Source organism: Apodemus sylvaticus, chromosome 2, assembly GCF_947179515.1.
Source record: "Apodemus sylvaticus chromosome 2, mApoSyl1.1, whole genome shotgun sequence".
Lineage (NCBI taxonomy): Eukaryota > Metazoa > Chordata > Mammalia > Rodentia > Muridae > Apodemus > Apodemus sylvaticus.
Genome location: NC_067473.1, coordinates 164,407,344 through 164,419,957, shown reverse-complemented (window position 1 = coordinate 164,419,957; position 12,614 = coordinate 164,407,344). Strand labels below are relative to the sequence as shown.

At 49.5% G+C, this 12,614-nt stretch overlaps 1 protein-coding gene across 3 annotated transcripts in view; it reads left to right on the top strand.

Annotated features, from left to right (window-relative positions):
• Positions 1-12,614, top strand: part of Tulp3 (TUB like protein 3) — a 39,836-nt gene that overhangs the window by 11,427 nt on the left and 15,795 nt on the right. For 2 of the 3 annotated variants that reach the window (XM_052174952.1, XM_052174954.1), the window contains exons 2-4: positions 7,141-7,192; positions 10,254-10,413; positions 10,915-11,091. In XM_052174952.1, coding sequence (XP_052030912.1) covers positions 7,141-7,192; positions 10,254-10,413; positions 10,915-11,091 — 389 coding nt within the window. Of the gene's footprint in view, positions 1-4,022; positions 4,113-7,140; positions 7,193-10,253; positions 10,414-10,914; positions 11,092-12,614 lie in introns of all 3 variants that reach the window. The other variant, XM_052174951.1, reaches the window with a different exon arrangement.

The following is a 12,614-nucleotide window of genomic DNA, read 5'->3' as shown; positions in this document are numbered from 1 at the left end:
AGCGAAGGGCTCCGCAGAGCTTTGTTTTGGAAGTTGATCTGTCGTAGTGAAAACAAGAATTCCCAGAGAAGTGCAGACTGTTTCTCCAGATGCCACAGCTATAGCATAAACACGGGTAAACGATACAGACGTGCGGTGGGGAGGAGGTAGGCACCAGCCACACCTACTCCCTCAGAGCCCCAGAGTCCTTTTTAAAAACTATTTATTTATTTTTATTTTATGCATATGTTTACTTTGCCTGTATGTCTGTGTTCCGTGTGAGTGCCTGGTAGATGTAGAGGGCATGGCGTCCCTTGGAGCAGGGATTGCAGATGACTTTGAGCCATCACGTGGTTGTTGCGAGCTGAACCTGGGTCCTCTGTGAGGACAGTAAGTGCTCCTAACCACAGAGGCGTCTCTCCAGCCCCTCAGAGCCCTTCTTCAGCATATCCTGGAGTCCATGTCCTTAACTGCAGTAGAGGCGTTGAGTTTTAGATTTCTAGCTTATGCAGCAACGTTTCCAATATTTATTTATGTTAAAAAATTGATTTGTTTGTTTATCTAGTATTTTTGCAACAAGGCCTTGCTATGTAGTCCCGGAAAGCTTTGAACTCTTTCATACCCTCTGCCTCAGCCTCCAAGCACTAGCATCACAGGCATGCAACACTAGCTGGACTTGTAAATACATCTGTGTGTGAGTGTGTGTGTGTGTGTGTGTGTGTGTGTGTGTTTTATAGAAGGAGCATGTGCCAGTTAGTGACTGATTACTTTTAAAGAGTTATTTACTTTTGTTAATGTATATGAGTGTTTTGCCTGCATGTATGTCTGCGTACCACATTTGTGCCTGATGCCCTGGGAGGCCAGAAGAGGACATCAGATCTCCTGGAACTGGTGTTACAGGCGGTTAGGAGCTGGCTGCCACCTGGGTGCTAGAAACTGTCATCTGACCACCAATATACACACCGTATGTCCAGATACAAGGCCGATCGCATGTTTAATACATTACTTTTGTCTTTTCTATGTTATCCATGAGTTTAGTTGCTGTTTTGTCATCGTGTGTCCTGTCCCCCACCCCCGCCCCCAGTAAGAAAACAATTCACAAGGGAGTTTGTGGTGTTGAGTCTCAGTGTGGACGCTGCAGGAAGCAGGCTATTTACACTGGCCTGCTGTTGCTTGTTTGTGTCTCTATGCTAACTCCCTGAGAACCTTACAGGAGGCCCTGCTTCAGCTGCCGCCTCTCCGCAGGCTTCTTTAGTTCAGCTGCAGGATTCTGTGTCCACATACTGAAGACTTGACAGGCCTTTTGTGTCTGCTCCTGCTTCCTGGGTGAAGAGACACCATCACCCAGGCCTCTCTTAGAAAGAACAACATTTCACCGGGGCTGGCTTATAATACCAGAGGTGCAGTCCATTATTGCGGGAACATGGCAGCATCTAGGCAGGCATGGCGCTGGAGGAGCTGAGAGTTCTCTATCATGTTTTGAAGGCAAACAGAAGGCTGTCTTGCAAGCAACTAGAAGGCGGGTCTCTGAGAGCCCACCCCCACAGTGACGTACTTCCTCCAACAAGGCCACACCCAACAGTGCCACCCCCTGTAGGCCAAGGGTATTCAAACCACCACAGAAGTCAAACTCCCACCAGTGGGATGAGGTATAGTCAGGTTTACAGATGTCAGTGATAAACATAGGTCAGTGAAACTAGCCTTGTGGTGTTTAATAAATTATTCTTTTTTAAACATGTCCTGTGGAATCCCACATAATGTATGACAGAATGCCTTGGCAGTGGGAGTGGGGTACAGGAGGTCCCCACATAACAGAATCTGAATCAGCGCTTGGAATACACAAAGCATTTGGTGCGTCAATTTGAAAAGCATTTGGAAAATTTCAGAAGTTAAGAAGGAATTATTAGGAGAATTTAAAGAGTCACGTCTGCAAAGAATACAGGGCATAGGATCCAGAGCGATGCTGAGACGGGCTGTCAGGCATAAAGTGTTTATTACTGTTGGGCAGTAGTACTGCCCACCTTTGGTCCCAGCACTTGGGAGGCCCAGACGGCGGGTCTCTGTGTTCAAGGCCGGCCTGGTCTACAGAGCAAGTTCCAGTACAGCCAGGGCTACATAGAGAAACTGTCTTGAAAATAAAAATGTTTATTATCAGTTATTAATGCTATGGATAGACAGAAAGACAACGGTTAGTCAGGGCCTCTGAGGAAATCCAGGCCTAAGCAGCAGAGATGGGGACTCTTCTCACAGATTCCTCAGCAGGCTGCAGGAAAAGAGTGTATCAGTGTACCATAGTTCTACGATGTGTCTGTTCCATCTGCCCATGCAAGGTGCTCACTTGGAGTAAGAAACTAAGTACCCGGGAATCTGTTTGCCAGAGATTCAGGTAGCTGGCTGAGAAGATGCTCACCAGCTTCTGGCTGGGGAGAGCGGACGACTGCTGCAGGTATTCTGTCCTGAGCAGCATCCTGGTCTGGATTCTGAAGGTCCACTCAGTGGATAAGAGTGCTTGCTGCTCAAGTGGGGACCTGAGTCCAAATCCCCTGGCACCCGTGTAAAAGCCTGCAAGTGGTTACTTCTTGATTGCCAATGGAAAGGAGTCAGGAGAGCTGCTGGGGCTCCTGGATGCCAGCAGAGTCCAGGAGTTGAGTAGGAGACTCTGACTCAAGGAATAAGGAAAGAGAGTCATAGAACAGGGCCCTCAGTCCTCAGAGGGGAGTGAGGACGACTATAGGAAAGATAGAAAAAGAGTCAAGAGACAGATAATGAGAGGGCTGCAGGTCATTACCACACCAGCCCCGAGTGTAGTTCTCATAGCCTTTTTACACTGCAGTACCATGGGAAGCAAAGCCACAAGCTAACAGAAACAGTTTGCTAAAATATATACATAAGACATTTGTTCCCATCCCCAAACCTCCCTGTTCATCTCCACCAAGGTCAACAGAATCTTCTTCAGCCCCTCGCCTTGAGCCTCAAGCCCATCTCCCCTTATCGTTCCATGCCTCAGCAGACCAGGACGTCTGCCAGCAGGCCCTGACCTGCCTTGACTCAGACTTTCTCGCTTCCCACCCCCCCTTTTCAGAGAAGCAGCAAACAGCTCTTGACACCTAATGTTCTCTGGCCTCCACACGCACATGCACAAGTTCCTGCACCCTGCACCTGTATATGCATGGGTGCATATCATATGACACTCTCTCTCTCTCTCTCTCTCTCTCTCTCTCTCTCTCTCTCTCTCACACACACACACACACACACACACACACACACACACACAAGACCTCTGTCTACTTTCCTAACGTGTTCATTTTCTTCAGACTTGCACTCACTGCCCATCTTCCTGCTGGTCTCTGCCAGTGTCAGTTATTTGCAGGTGACTTGGAATTCTTGGTTACTACGGAAGTGCAAAGAAACAGTCACCTTTATGCGTATTTTAGTGTCGTGACTGGGAGTCCAGAGCAGGACCAGAACGCCCATCTCATCTCTCGTACCCTGCATTTGCTGCTTTAATGATTATAGAGCCACAGGGCCTCACTCAGTGTCCCCAGAGAGCCCGCCCTAAACTGGATCCCCGGGATCCGATATCCAAATCACAGACCAGGGAGTCTGATTGCCCAGGTCAGGTCAGGTATCTTCCGGATGTGTTGGTTGATGGCCATGGAAACAAACGTACAGAATAATCAAGTCCCCTCCCTGAGGTATGCCACAGTATATCCGAGGTTAGCCTTGTACAACAAATGTATATAATGCTTCTTAGTGTGTTGGAATGTAGGCGTGTGCTGCTGCACTAATTCACATGCTTCTATTGCTTTTCTTTGTTTATTTTTTATATTATTATTATTATCATTATCATTATTATTTTTGGAGACTGGGTCTCTCTGTAGTCCTGTCTGGCCTGGAACTTGGCTGGCCTCTAACTTACAGAGATCCTGCTACCTCTGCATGCCACCCCTCACAAAATAAGCAGAGAAATGTAATGAGTAATTTTAAGCAGTTTATTGAAGCTGTCGTCTTGAGGCGAGCCTTTCCTTTTGTCTTTCCCATAGCATCTCCCAATACTTCCTCATGGCACACCAAGTCGTTCAGCTCCCTCGTGGCGCCTTCACCCCGTGTATTTCTCCCGTTTGGCAGCCAGGGTAAGCCATTCCTTCCGTCTGTGTCCTCACTGTACTGTCCGAGACCATCAAGCCCCGTTTCTGATGTGCAGGAGCCAGCACAGGAAGCGTTAGCTCCGGTCACTCCTGAGAGACCCGTGAAAGCCTCTGCTGTGTCTCACTCCCTCACGCCTCCTCTTCCCTCCCTGCAGGGTGGCTCTGTTCTCCCCAGGACCTCAGGGTTGCTGAGTCTCCACTCCTGGGCAAATGCAGCCAAGCGCTTCCCCAGCATCCTCCTCTGGTGGCGCAGTCTCTGATCACCAGGGCTCCAGAGAGCTTGCTGGGAGGCGGAGGCTGCTCAAGGTTCCTGACTGGTTCAGTCTCACTCCTCCCATCTTCTGGGAAGTCCTGTGGCGTGAATGTGTTTGTCCATACCCTTCCACCACAGTTAATCAAATTAGCCAAGTTAAGGTCACGGGGCATGGGGCTTTGGGGAGCTGATGGGTCATGAGAGCAGAGTCTTCATAGATGGAACTGGAAATAGAAAGAAAACAGACCGTGTGTGCATATGGTAGACTCTGGGGGCTGCGGGGGCCGGGGTCAGGAGGGGTGGCTCTGCCGTTAACAGCACATTTTAGTCTCTCTAAATGAGAATTTCAGTTTACTCTCTCTTCTTTTTTCTTTGTATTGCTGGGGATCGAACCCAGGGCCTCGTGAATGTCTGGCAAATGCTTTACCACTCAGCCATGCCTTTGGCCTATGGGTTGACTTAGAGCTCCTATGACTGTCGGTGTGTAGGTGTTAGCTAGATGTTACAGGTCTACAGCATCTGTTTGCTGTTGTTCTGTCAGATCAGAAGGCTTTCATGATACCCTGTTATTTAGACCTTCTGCTTAGCTTGCCCAGGCTCGCTGGGAGGAATTTAGTGCTGTCTGCATGCAGCCTTGGAAGGCACACCCAGCATGTCGACTGTTAGAGGCCCTGAAAGGAATGCCTGAGGCTTCTGTGGTGTGGCGTGGTGTTCAGTCAGAGTGTAGCATCACTGAGGCTTCAGCACTGGGAGGTGTGGTGAGGAGAGGGGACAGACAGCCTTTTCATCTGTGCCAGAAAGCATCAAAATTTTGGTTTAGTGTTGCCAGCAGTGAGTGGGTGTGACGAACCAAAGCATGCTGCAACAGCTGTTGGAAGCTAAGCTGCAGTCTCGAGATTACCCTTTCCATGTACTGCTCCCTTCCTCCCTCCCTCCCTCCCTCTCTCCCTCCCTCCCTCCCTCCCTCCCTCCCTCCTTCCTTCCTTCCATTGTCTCAGTCACTTTAGACACCATCTTTGCAAATCTGCACTGATCCCCACTGGATACCAACACTGTTCGCCCTGTGTTAATGCAGCTAGGATTCAAGAGCGTGCAAGTGAGGATGGAAATAGAAATATCTCAGGAGACCTGCGGGGACCCCACAGGGGACCAGGAGTGGGCTGCAGCTGGGAGGAGGAGCTGCTATTCTAAGGGCTCCTTGGTTTTCTTGTTTGTTCCTTTGTTTAGTTTGTGGGATTGAACCCATAGCCTTACTCTACCGCGGAGCTATACCAGTAACCAGTTTTGTCTGGTCTTTGAGGCAGGGTCTTATATGTGATCCTGGCTGTCCCAGAACTCACTCTGTAGACCAGGCTGGCCTCAAACTCATAGAGATCTGTCTGCCTCTGCCTGTCCAGTGCTGGGATTATAGGCGTAAGCTACCACCTCTGCCACCACCTAGCTGTTTGTTTGTTTGTGTTTGTTTCTAACAAGAAATGTGTCCCAGATTTGCGAGTGTGGCTCAGTGGTAGATTACTTGCTAAGCCTGCCCAAGGCCCTGGTTTTAAGGTCCTTTTCAAAACAGTAGATGATACATTAGGTAGGTAGGTAGGTAGGTAGGTAGGTAGATGGATGGATGGACAGGTGGATTATAAAGGAGCCCGGAGAGATGGTTTAGAGCTAAGAGCACTGGCTGTTCTTCCAAAGGACCTGAGTTCAGTTTCCAACACCCACATGGTGGTTTGCAGCCACCTGTCACTCCAGCTCCAGGGCTCTGATGCTCTTTTGGCTTCTGTGGTATCAGTCTGTGATTTTCTTAGACTTCTCTGCAGAACAAATATCACTAATGCCAGATCTTGCTGATTTTAAGACACTGAGAAGCTCCAGGCTATCCTCAAAATCAGGGCAGTCCTCGTAGCTACACCCCACCCCTCTGCCAACCCCAATACTGGCATTGCAGGTGTGAGCTGCCACGAGTGGCCGTGGTGGTGACAGGAAGAGTAGGTAAGTACCTTGCCCAGATCGTAGAAGTCGGACAAGGTTGGGAGCTGTGACACCCAGATTCTGTTCTCTTTCTTAGAAGTAGCTCCAAAAAAAGAACTAAAATAACCTGATTTTTAGGTTCAGTTTTGACTCTACCTCTTAGACTTGGGCATGACTCTCTGAGTCTCTGTTTCTTCATCTTCAGGATAAAAACTGGGGCCTGATTCAGAGGGTTACTTTAAGGAATCAACAAAACAAGGTGCACACACAACACTTAAGGAATCAACAAAACAAGGTGCACAAAACAGCACCAAGTTGTTTTGGAACATGCTGAGAACTTGATATGCAATTTAAAAGAAAGACCAGGCTGTGGCTTAGTACACAGGCTTAGCAGGGTCAAGGCCCTGGTACCTCCCCAGCACAAAACAAAGCAGGAGGAGGGAAGAAAGAAGGCAGCGAGAGGAAGAAAAATCTCTCTAGCATGGGTTTGTGTTCTCGCATCTTTTTCTTAGCCTTTGTGGACTCTTTGATTTCTCCTGAGCCCCTAGAGGCTGTGTGGTGGTGAGCGGGCCTGTGTGGAAGTGGGCGGGCCTGTGTGGTAGTAGGTGGGCCTGTGTGGTAGTAGGTATGCCCTTACATGAGTGTAGGCAATACCTGGGAATGGACACATCCTCTAGGACATAGTCGGTTAATTGGTTGCAGTTAGCCCAAGGGAATGCAGGTATGAAAAAAATAATAGGCTGTCTTTCAGAACGATTTTGTCTTTATGTGCTTTCTTTTTTGTTGTTTTTGAAACAGTGCCTTCGAAGATGAGACCCTGAGGCTTCGGCAGCTGAAGCTGGACAATCAGGTGAGCAGGGGCCCCCGGAGGACTGCACAGACTGGTGCTAAAGCCCTGTCGGGGTCTCACCGGAGGACTAGAAGGGCAGGGTCACTTGCGGTTGGTTACTCATTAAATAGTGTGTGAACTTAGGAGTCGCTGGGCCAAAACTCTAGGCTGCGGCAAGATCAGTGTGGTTTGAAGATGGTAGCAATATACTGGCTTTGTTAATAATCAGCGAAGATCTCCTAGCTCCTGTAAGGCTTAGGAGGAGGCTGTGGCTGGGCATGGTAGCACTAACTGGGAGTCCCAGCACTAGGGACGCTGACACAGCTTCCTGGGAGGCCGCTTTCAGCGACGTAGAATAAAAGAATTATTTATTCTAGCCAGCACATATAAAAGACACACACACACACACACACACACACACACACACACACACGCACCCTGGTATTTTATTTGCAAGCTATAAGCATAGAATGGGCAGGTTGTGCTCATCTATTTCCAAACCATATGTCCCTTGCTACTTGCCGTCCGTTTGAGTCCAGCCTGGTCTGCTTCTGCTCCACCAGCCTGTCCTCAGAGTGCGCTTCTCTCAGCCACACGCTCAGATCCATCTGACCTCGTGGCGACCTCCTCCTCTCTCCAACTCCTTCCCCCTCCCCAACTCCTGTGCTGTCTCTCCAGACCCCTCACTCAATTCTCAGGGCCCACCTTTCTCTCTCTACTGCCCAAGCACAGGCTTTAGCCCTTTATTAATCAATATCTTTAAAGCGGGGAATAAGGTTTACACAACAAAGGCCTGTGTATATGAGGATGCTCTTGCCTGGACAGGTACCAGATTTTGGGTTTCAGAATTTAGCATTTGTATACATAGCCACAGTCCAACCCCCCAACAGCATAGGAAAACCATATCTCTGTAACCCAAAATAATAATGAAAATAAATAAGGAAATAAAAGTTGCATCGGCCTGTCTCTCGTTGCTATAACAAAGTACCTGAGACTGGGTGCAGCATTGTTTTAAAAAAGAAACTTACTTAGCTCACAGTTTTAGACACAGAAGTGCTAGATTTGACAGCTCCACCCATTTGGGGTTTGGGGAGGACCCCTGTCTTCAGTTTTTATCGCCAGGATAAACACCATGACCATACTCACCTCACCACTGGTAGGAAGTGCACTCTAGGCTTGTCTGAAGGCACATCTTAAAGAAAGGCATTTTCTCAATTGAGACTCCCTCTCCCCAAATGACTCTAGCTTATAGAACTAGCCAGCGCAGCCCCCTAAATTACATCACAGCGTGGCAGAGAAGAAGGGAATCAGCCGAGTTTCTTGGGGCGAGGCTGGGGGTGGGGGTTGGATGGCAGGCCCTGGCTGGCTTCAAACTGCAGAGATCTCGGGGTCGGGTTTTTGAGACTGGGTCTCACCCTGACCCAGGCTGACTTCAGCCTCCCCAGTGCTTAGGTTACAGGCGTGTTCCACCCTGCCTAGCTGTGTCTGTTTTCTTTACTGGACTAATTATGGAATAAGAACCAAGGGCAGATGATAAGAGGCACATTCAGTTTTGATTGACACACGATAACTGTACGTATTTATGGGGCACTATCATATTTCATGTCTAGTGTATGTGGATGTGTGTTTGTTCCTGTATGAGGACGTCACAGGGCGACCTGTGGGTCTCAGTCCTCACCTGCCCAGCCTGCTTGAGATAGAGCTGTGGGTGGCCACTGAGGTCATCTGGAGCCTCTGCAGAATGCCCCGTCCCTGCCTCCCATCTCCCCATATAGACCCGAGGTGAGGATTATAGCCACTTGAGCTACTGCATTTGATCTCATGTTCCCAAGTGCAGGAGGAGGCTTCCAGTCTTCAAGCACTTAGCCCTGGCTCCAGTTCTAGAGCTGATTCCCTTTTCTGAACTCTGAGCACCAGGCGTGCACTGGGGCACATGCATTCAGGCAAACATTCATGCATACATTCAGGCAAAACATTTATGCACAAAATAAATATAATTTAAAAAAAGTATATGTGACAACACTTTCCTTTCTATTGTACTGGAACCTTTTCTCGTAACCCTTCATGCTTTTTTGCTGACTTTCTTGCTTTCTTTATCTTGCTACTGGTTTGGTTTGGTTTGGAGGGATTTAACTTTTCCTAGTTACGCAATCTGGACATGAACTCCTGGGATCAAGAGGCTTCAGCCTCCAAAGTAGCTGAGACTAAATGAGCGACCCCAAACTCATTGTGGCCACAGCTTCCCACGTAAGGGTGTGTGGGTCGGTTGTTGACACAAACTGGACTCATCTGAGAAGAGGGGAATCTCAGCTGAGACACCAACCGCTTCCATCAGATTGAACCACAGGCGAGCCTCAGGGCAGATCTTCCTGATTGATCATTAATGTGAAAGGATGCAGCTCACCGTGGGTGGTGCCATGCCTGGGATGGTGGGCTTGGGGTAAAGAAGAGAAAACAGAGCCAGCTACAGCAGCAAGCCAGCAAACAGCCTTCCTCCAAGGCCTCTGCTCCAGCTCCTGCCCCCGGTTTCCTGTCCTGACTTGACTGTGAGTGGAAACTAAGCCTTTCCTCTCCAGGTTGCTTTTGGTCAAGGTGTTAGCACTGCAACAGTAACTAAAACACGAAGCTAATGTTCTGCCCCACCCCACCCCCTCGCTCTTTGTCTTGCTTTCATCCATAGACTCGCAGTTCTCTGCTCCAAAGGTCCCAGGTGCCTTTTCTTTCCTCTCATCTCTGTCAAGATTATTTGGTTTTGAGTTTTGTAACCAAACAAGAATGCAAAACTGAGGTTGGCCTTGGGGGTGCATCCCTGTAATCCTAGGATTTGGGAGGACTGGGCAGGATTACTAGTTGAAAATCAGTCTGGAATATATAGGAACACTCCGTCTCAGAAAGAAAACCTTTCTGAGTGTCGCCACACCCAGCCCGAGTGTTTCCATTTCTTATGAGAGGAAAACAAGAAATTCACAGCGGTGTTTAGGAGGACTAGTGGGAGTGGGGTTGGGGCGGGACAGTTCTAGAAAAAACAGTCTAAGCTATTCCAAGAGAGGTCTCATGTTGTAATGCCGCATTTTCTCTCTAGAGGGCACTGCTGGAGAAGAAGCAGAGAAAGAAACGCCTTGAGCCACTCATGGTGCAGCCAAACCCAGAAGCCAGGCTGCGAAGGTTAAAGCCAAGAGGTAGCGAGGAGCACACGCCTCTGGTGGACCCTCAGACACCACGCAGCGATGTCATCCTGCATGGTGCGTGTTTAGACAGTGCCGCCTCTGACTTAAGGACAGTTTTCACAGACCCACGATAAGGCGGGGGATGCTGAGAGAGAGAGTATTAGCATCCTTCCTAAGTACCTTCCTAATCTTTATAATCACATTCTGGGTCTTTGGGAGGGGAAAAAACGTGGGAGATGCCTTCAAGTGTAAGTCACCCTAGAGCTATTGATTTTGATACAAAATGAATTGTACTCTCTGAAATGAATGAGTGAATGAATTCTCAAAATCCTCCAAATGAATGAAAATTCTCTGACACTGAGCCACGCCCCCAACCCCTTTGTCGCAGTCCTAGGTTCTGAAGTACAGCTTGAGTAGCCAAGTCTGTTAATAGACGCGGACCCCAGTCCTGGCAAGCGTGCTTGTGACGTTAAGGACCGAGGAGAGCTAGGATGGCTGGGTAGCGGGGAGCACCTCCCCCACACCGCCAGCTCAGCTCTGGATGACTTTCACCCCTTCTCTTCCCTGGGCTCCTAGGCATCGATGGTCCAGCCGCGTTCCTGAAGCCAGAGGCTCAGGATCTGGAAGGCAAGCCTCACGTCCTCTCAGTGGGCTCCCCTCCCCCAGAAGAAGGCACCGAAGGAAGTGCAGATGGGGACAGCCCCGTGGAGACAGCCTCCAAGCCAGACCTTCAGGAGATTCTCCAAAAACACGGTGAGGACGGACGGTGCTGAGCTGGGTACCCCCCCTCTCTCGCCGGCTCATGTTCTAAGTGCCCGGGCTTGCTTCCTGTGGCTCGGGGTTTCAGCAACTCTGACGTGGAAGTGGTGATGCTTAGCAGCAGAGGTCGTTTATGCCGTTGTCTGAGAAAACAGGTAATGGCATGCAGCATGGCCGTTACTATATATGATTTTTTCCTTTTGACAATTACCCATTGCCTGCCCCCGCCTGTGGCTCTGATTCTTCTCTGGAGGACATGTAACCGACATGAAGCCCCTTCTAAGGTGCCAGTGACAGACTGAGGGCCAGCTCCACCAAAGGCCACTCCGTGGGAATGATGTTTATTTACAGCGCACGGGGGAGGGGTTACTCAGGAATGGGCGTTTCCCCCCCCCCCAAGAGCTCCCCGAGGCTTGCAATTTCAGCAGGTGGTAGGCAGAGACTGGCTGCTCAGGTGAGGGTCTTGGGACCTTCCCCAGCCCTCAGTGAGGGGCTATACAGTCCGAGTGCCCACTGCCCATTGTCATTTTGCAAGAGGGTGCAGCTAAACACCCCAAGATGGTGGTAGCTGGGCTTGAAGATGACAGTCACATTACCTCTTTTTAGCAGAGTGGCTCCTGGCCACTTTGTCCCCTGCACTCTGTAATTCTGTGACAAGAGCCTGTTTCATCAGTTGCTGGTGTTACAGAAGGACTTGCATTTCGGAGTTCCCCTGAAAAGCTCTTTTCTCCTTAAAAACAATTTCACAGTGACGTCAAGTACCTCATTTTGCCTTTTTTTTTTTTTTTTTTTTTTTTTTGCCATTTATTTATTTGTTAGTTTATTTTGAGACAGGGTTTCTCTGCGTAGCCCTGGCTGTCCTGGAACTCACTGTGTAGACCAGGCTGGACTTGAACTTGAACATCCACCAGCCTCTGCCTCCCCCAAGTGCTGGGATTAAAGCCATGTACCACCCACCTCTGCCTGGCAGCAATTTTGTTTCTTTAAAACCTGGTTTCTTTTTCTTTTTCCTTTTCCTTTTAGACAGGGTGTGTGTTCTTATATAGTCCAGGATGGCTCCCAACTTGAGCTGTTCCCCTCTCAGCCTCTTGAATGCTGAGATCACAGGCACTCACCACCCTGCTCTATCCCCGCCCTCCAAGTGAGAAAGGAAAGATGGGTGAGATTAGAGGACCCGCCCACATTGCCCGCCCACATTGGCATTGCCCGCCCACATTGGCATTGCCCACCCACATTGGCATTGCCCGCAGACACTGCCAGCTCTGCTGGGGAGCTGGGTCCTGGGTCAGAGCGTCTGCCACAGCGTGACTTTGATCGCCAGCACTGACAAAACCCGGATTCTGGAACAGGTTCCAATGTCCATCCTTTTAGAAAATAGACTCTGAGGTCCGTGCGCCAGCTCAGTGGTTAAAGACGCCTGCTGCCGAGCTGAGCGCCGGGACTCGGTCTCCGGTCTCCGGAGCTCCGTAAGGTGGGAGGAGACAGTCGGCTCTACCGACTGTCCCCGTACACACACC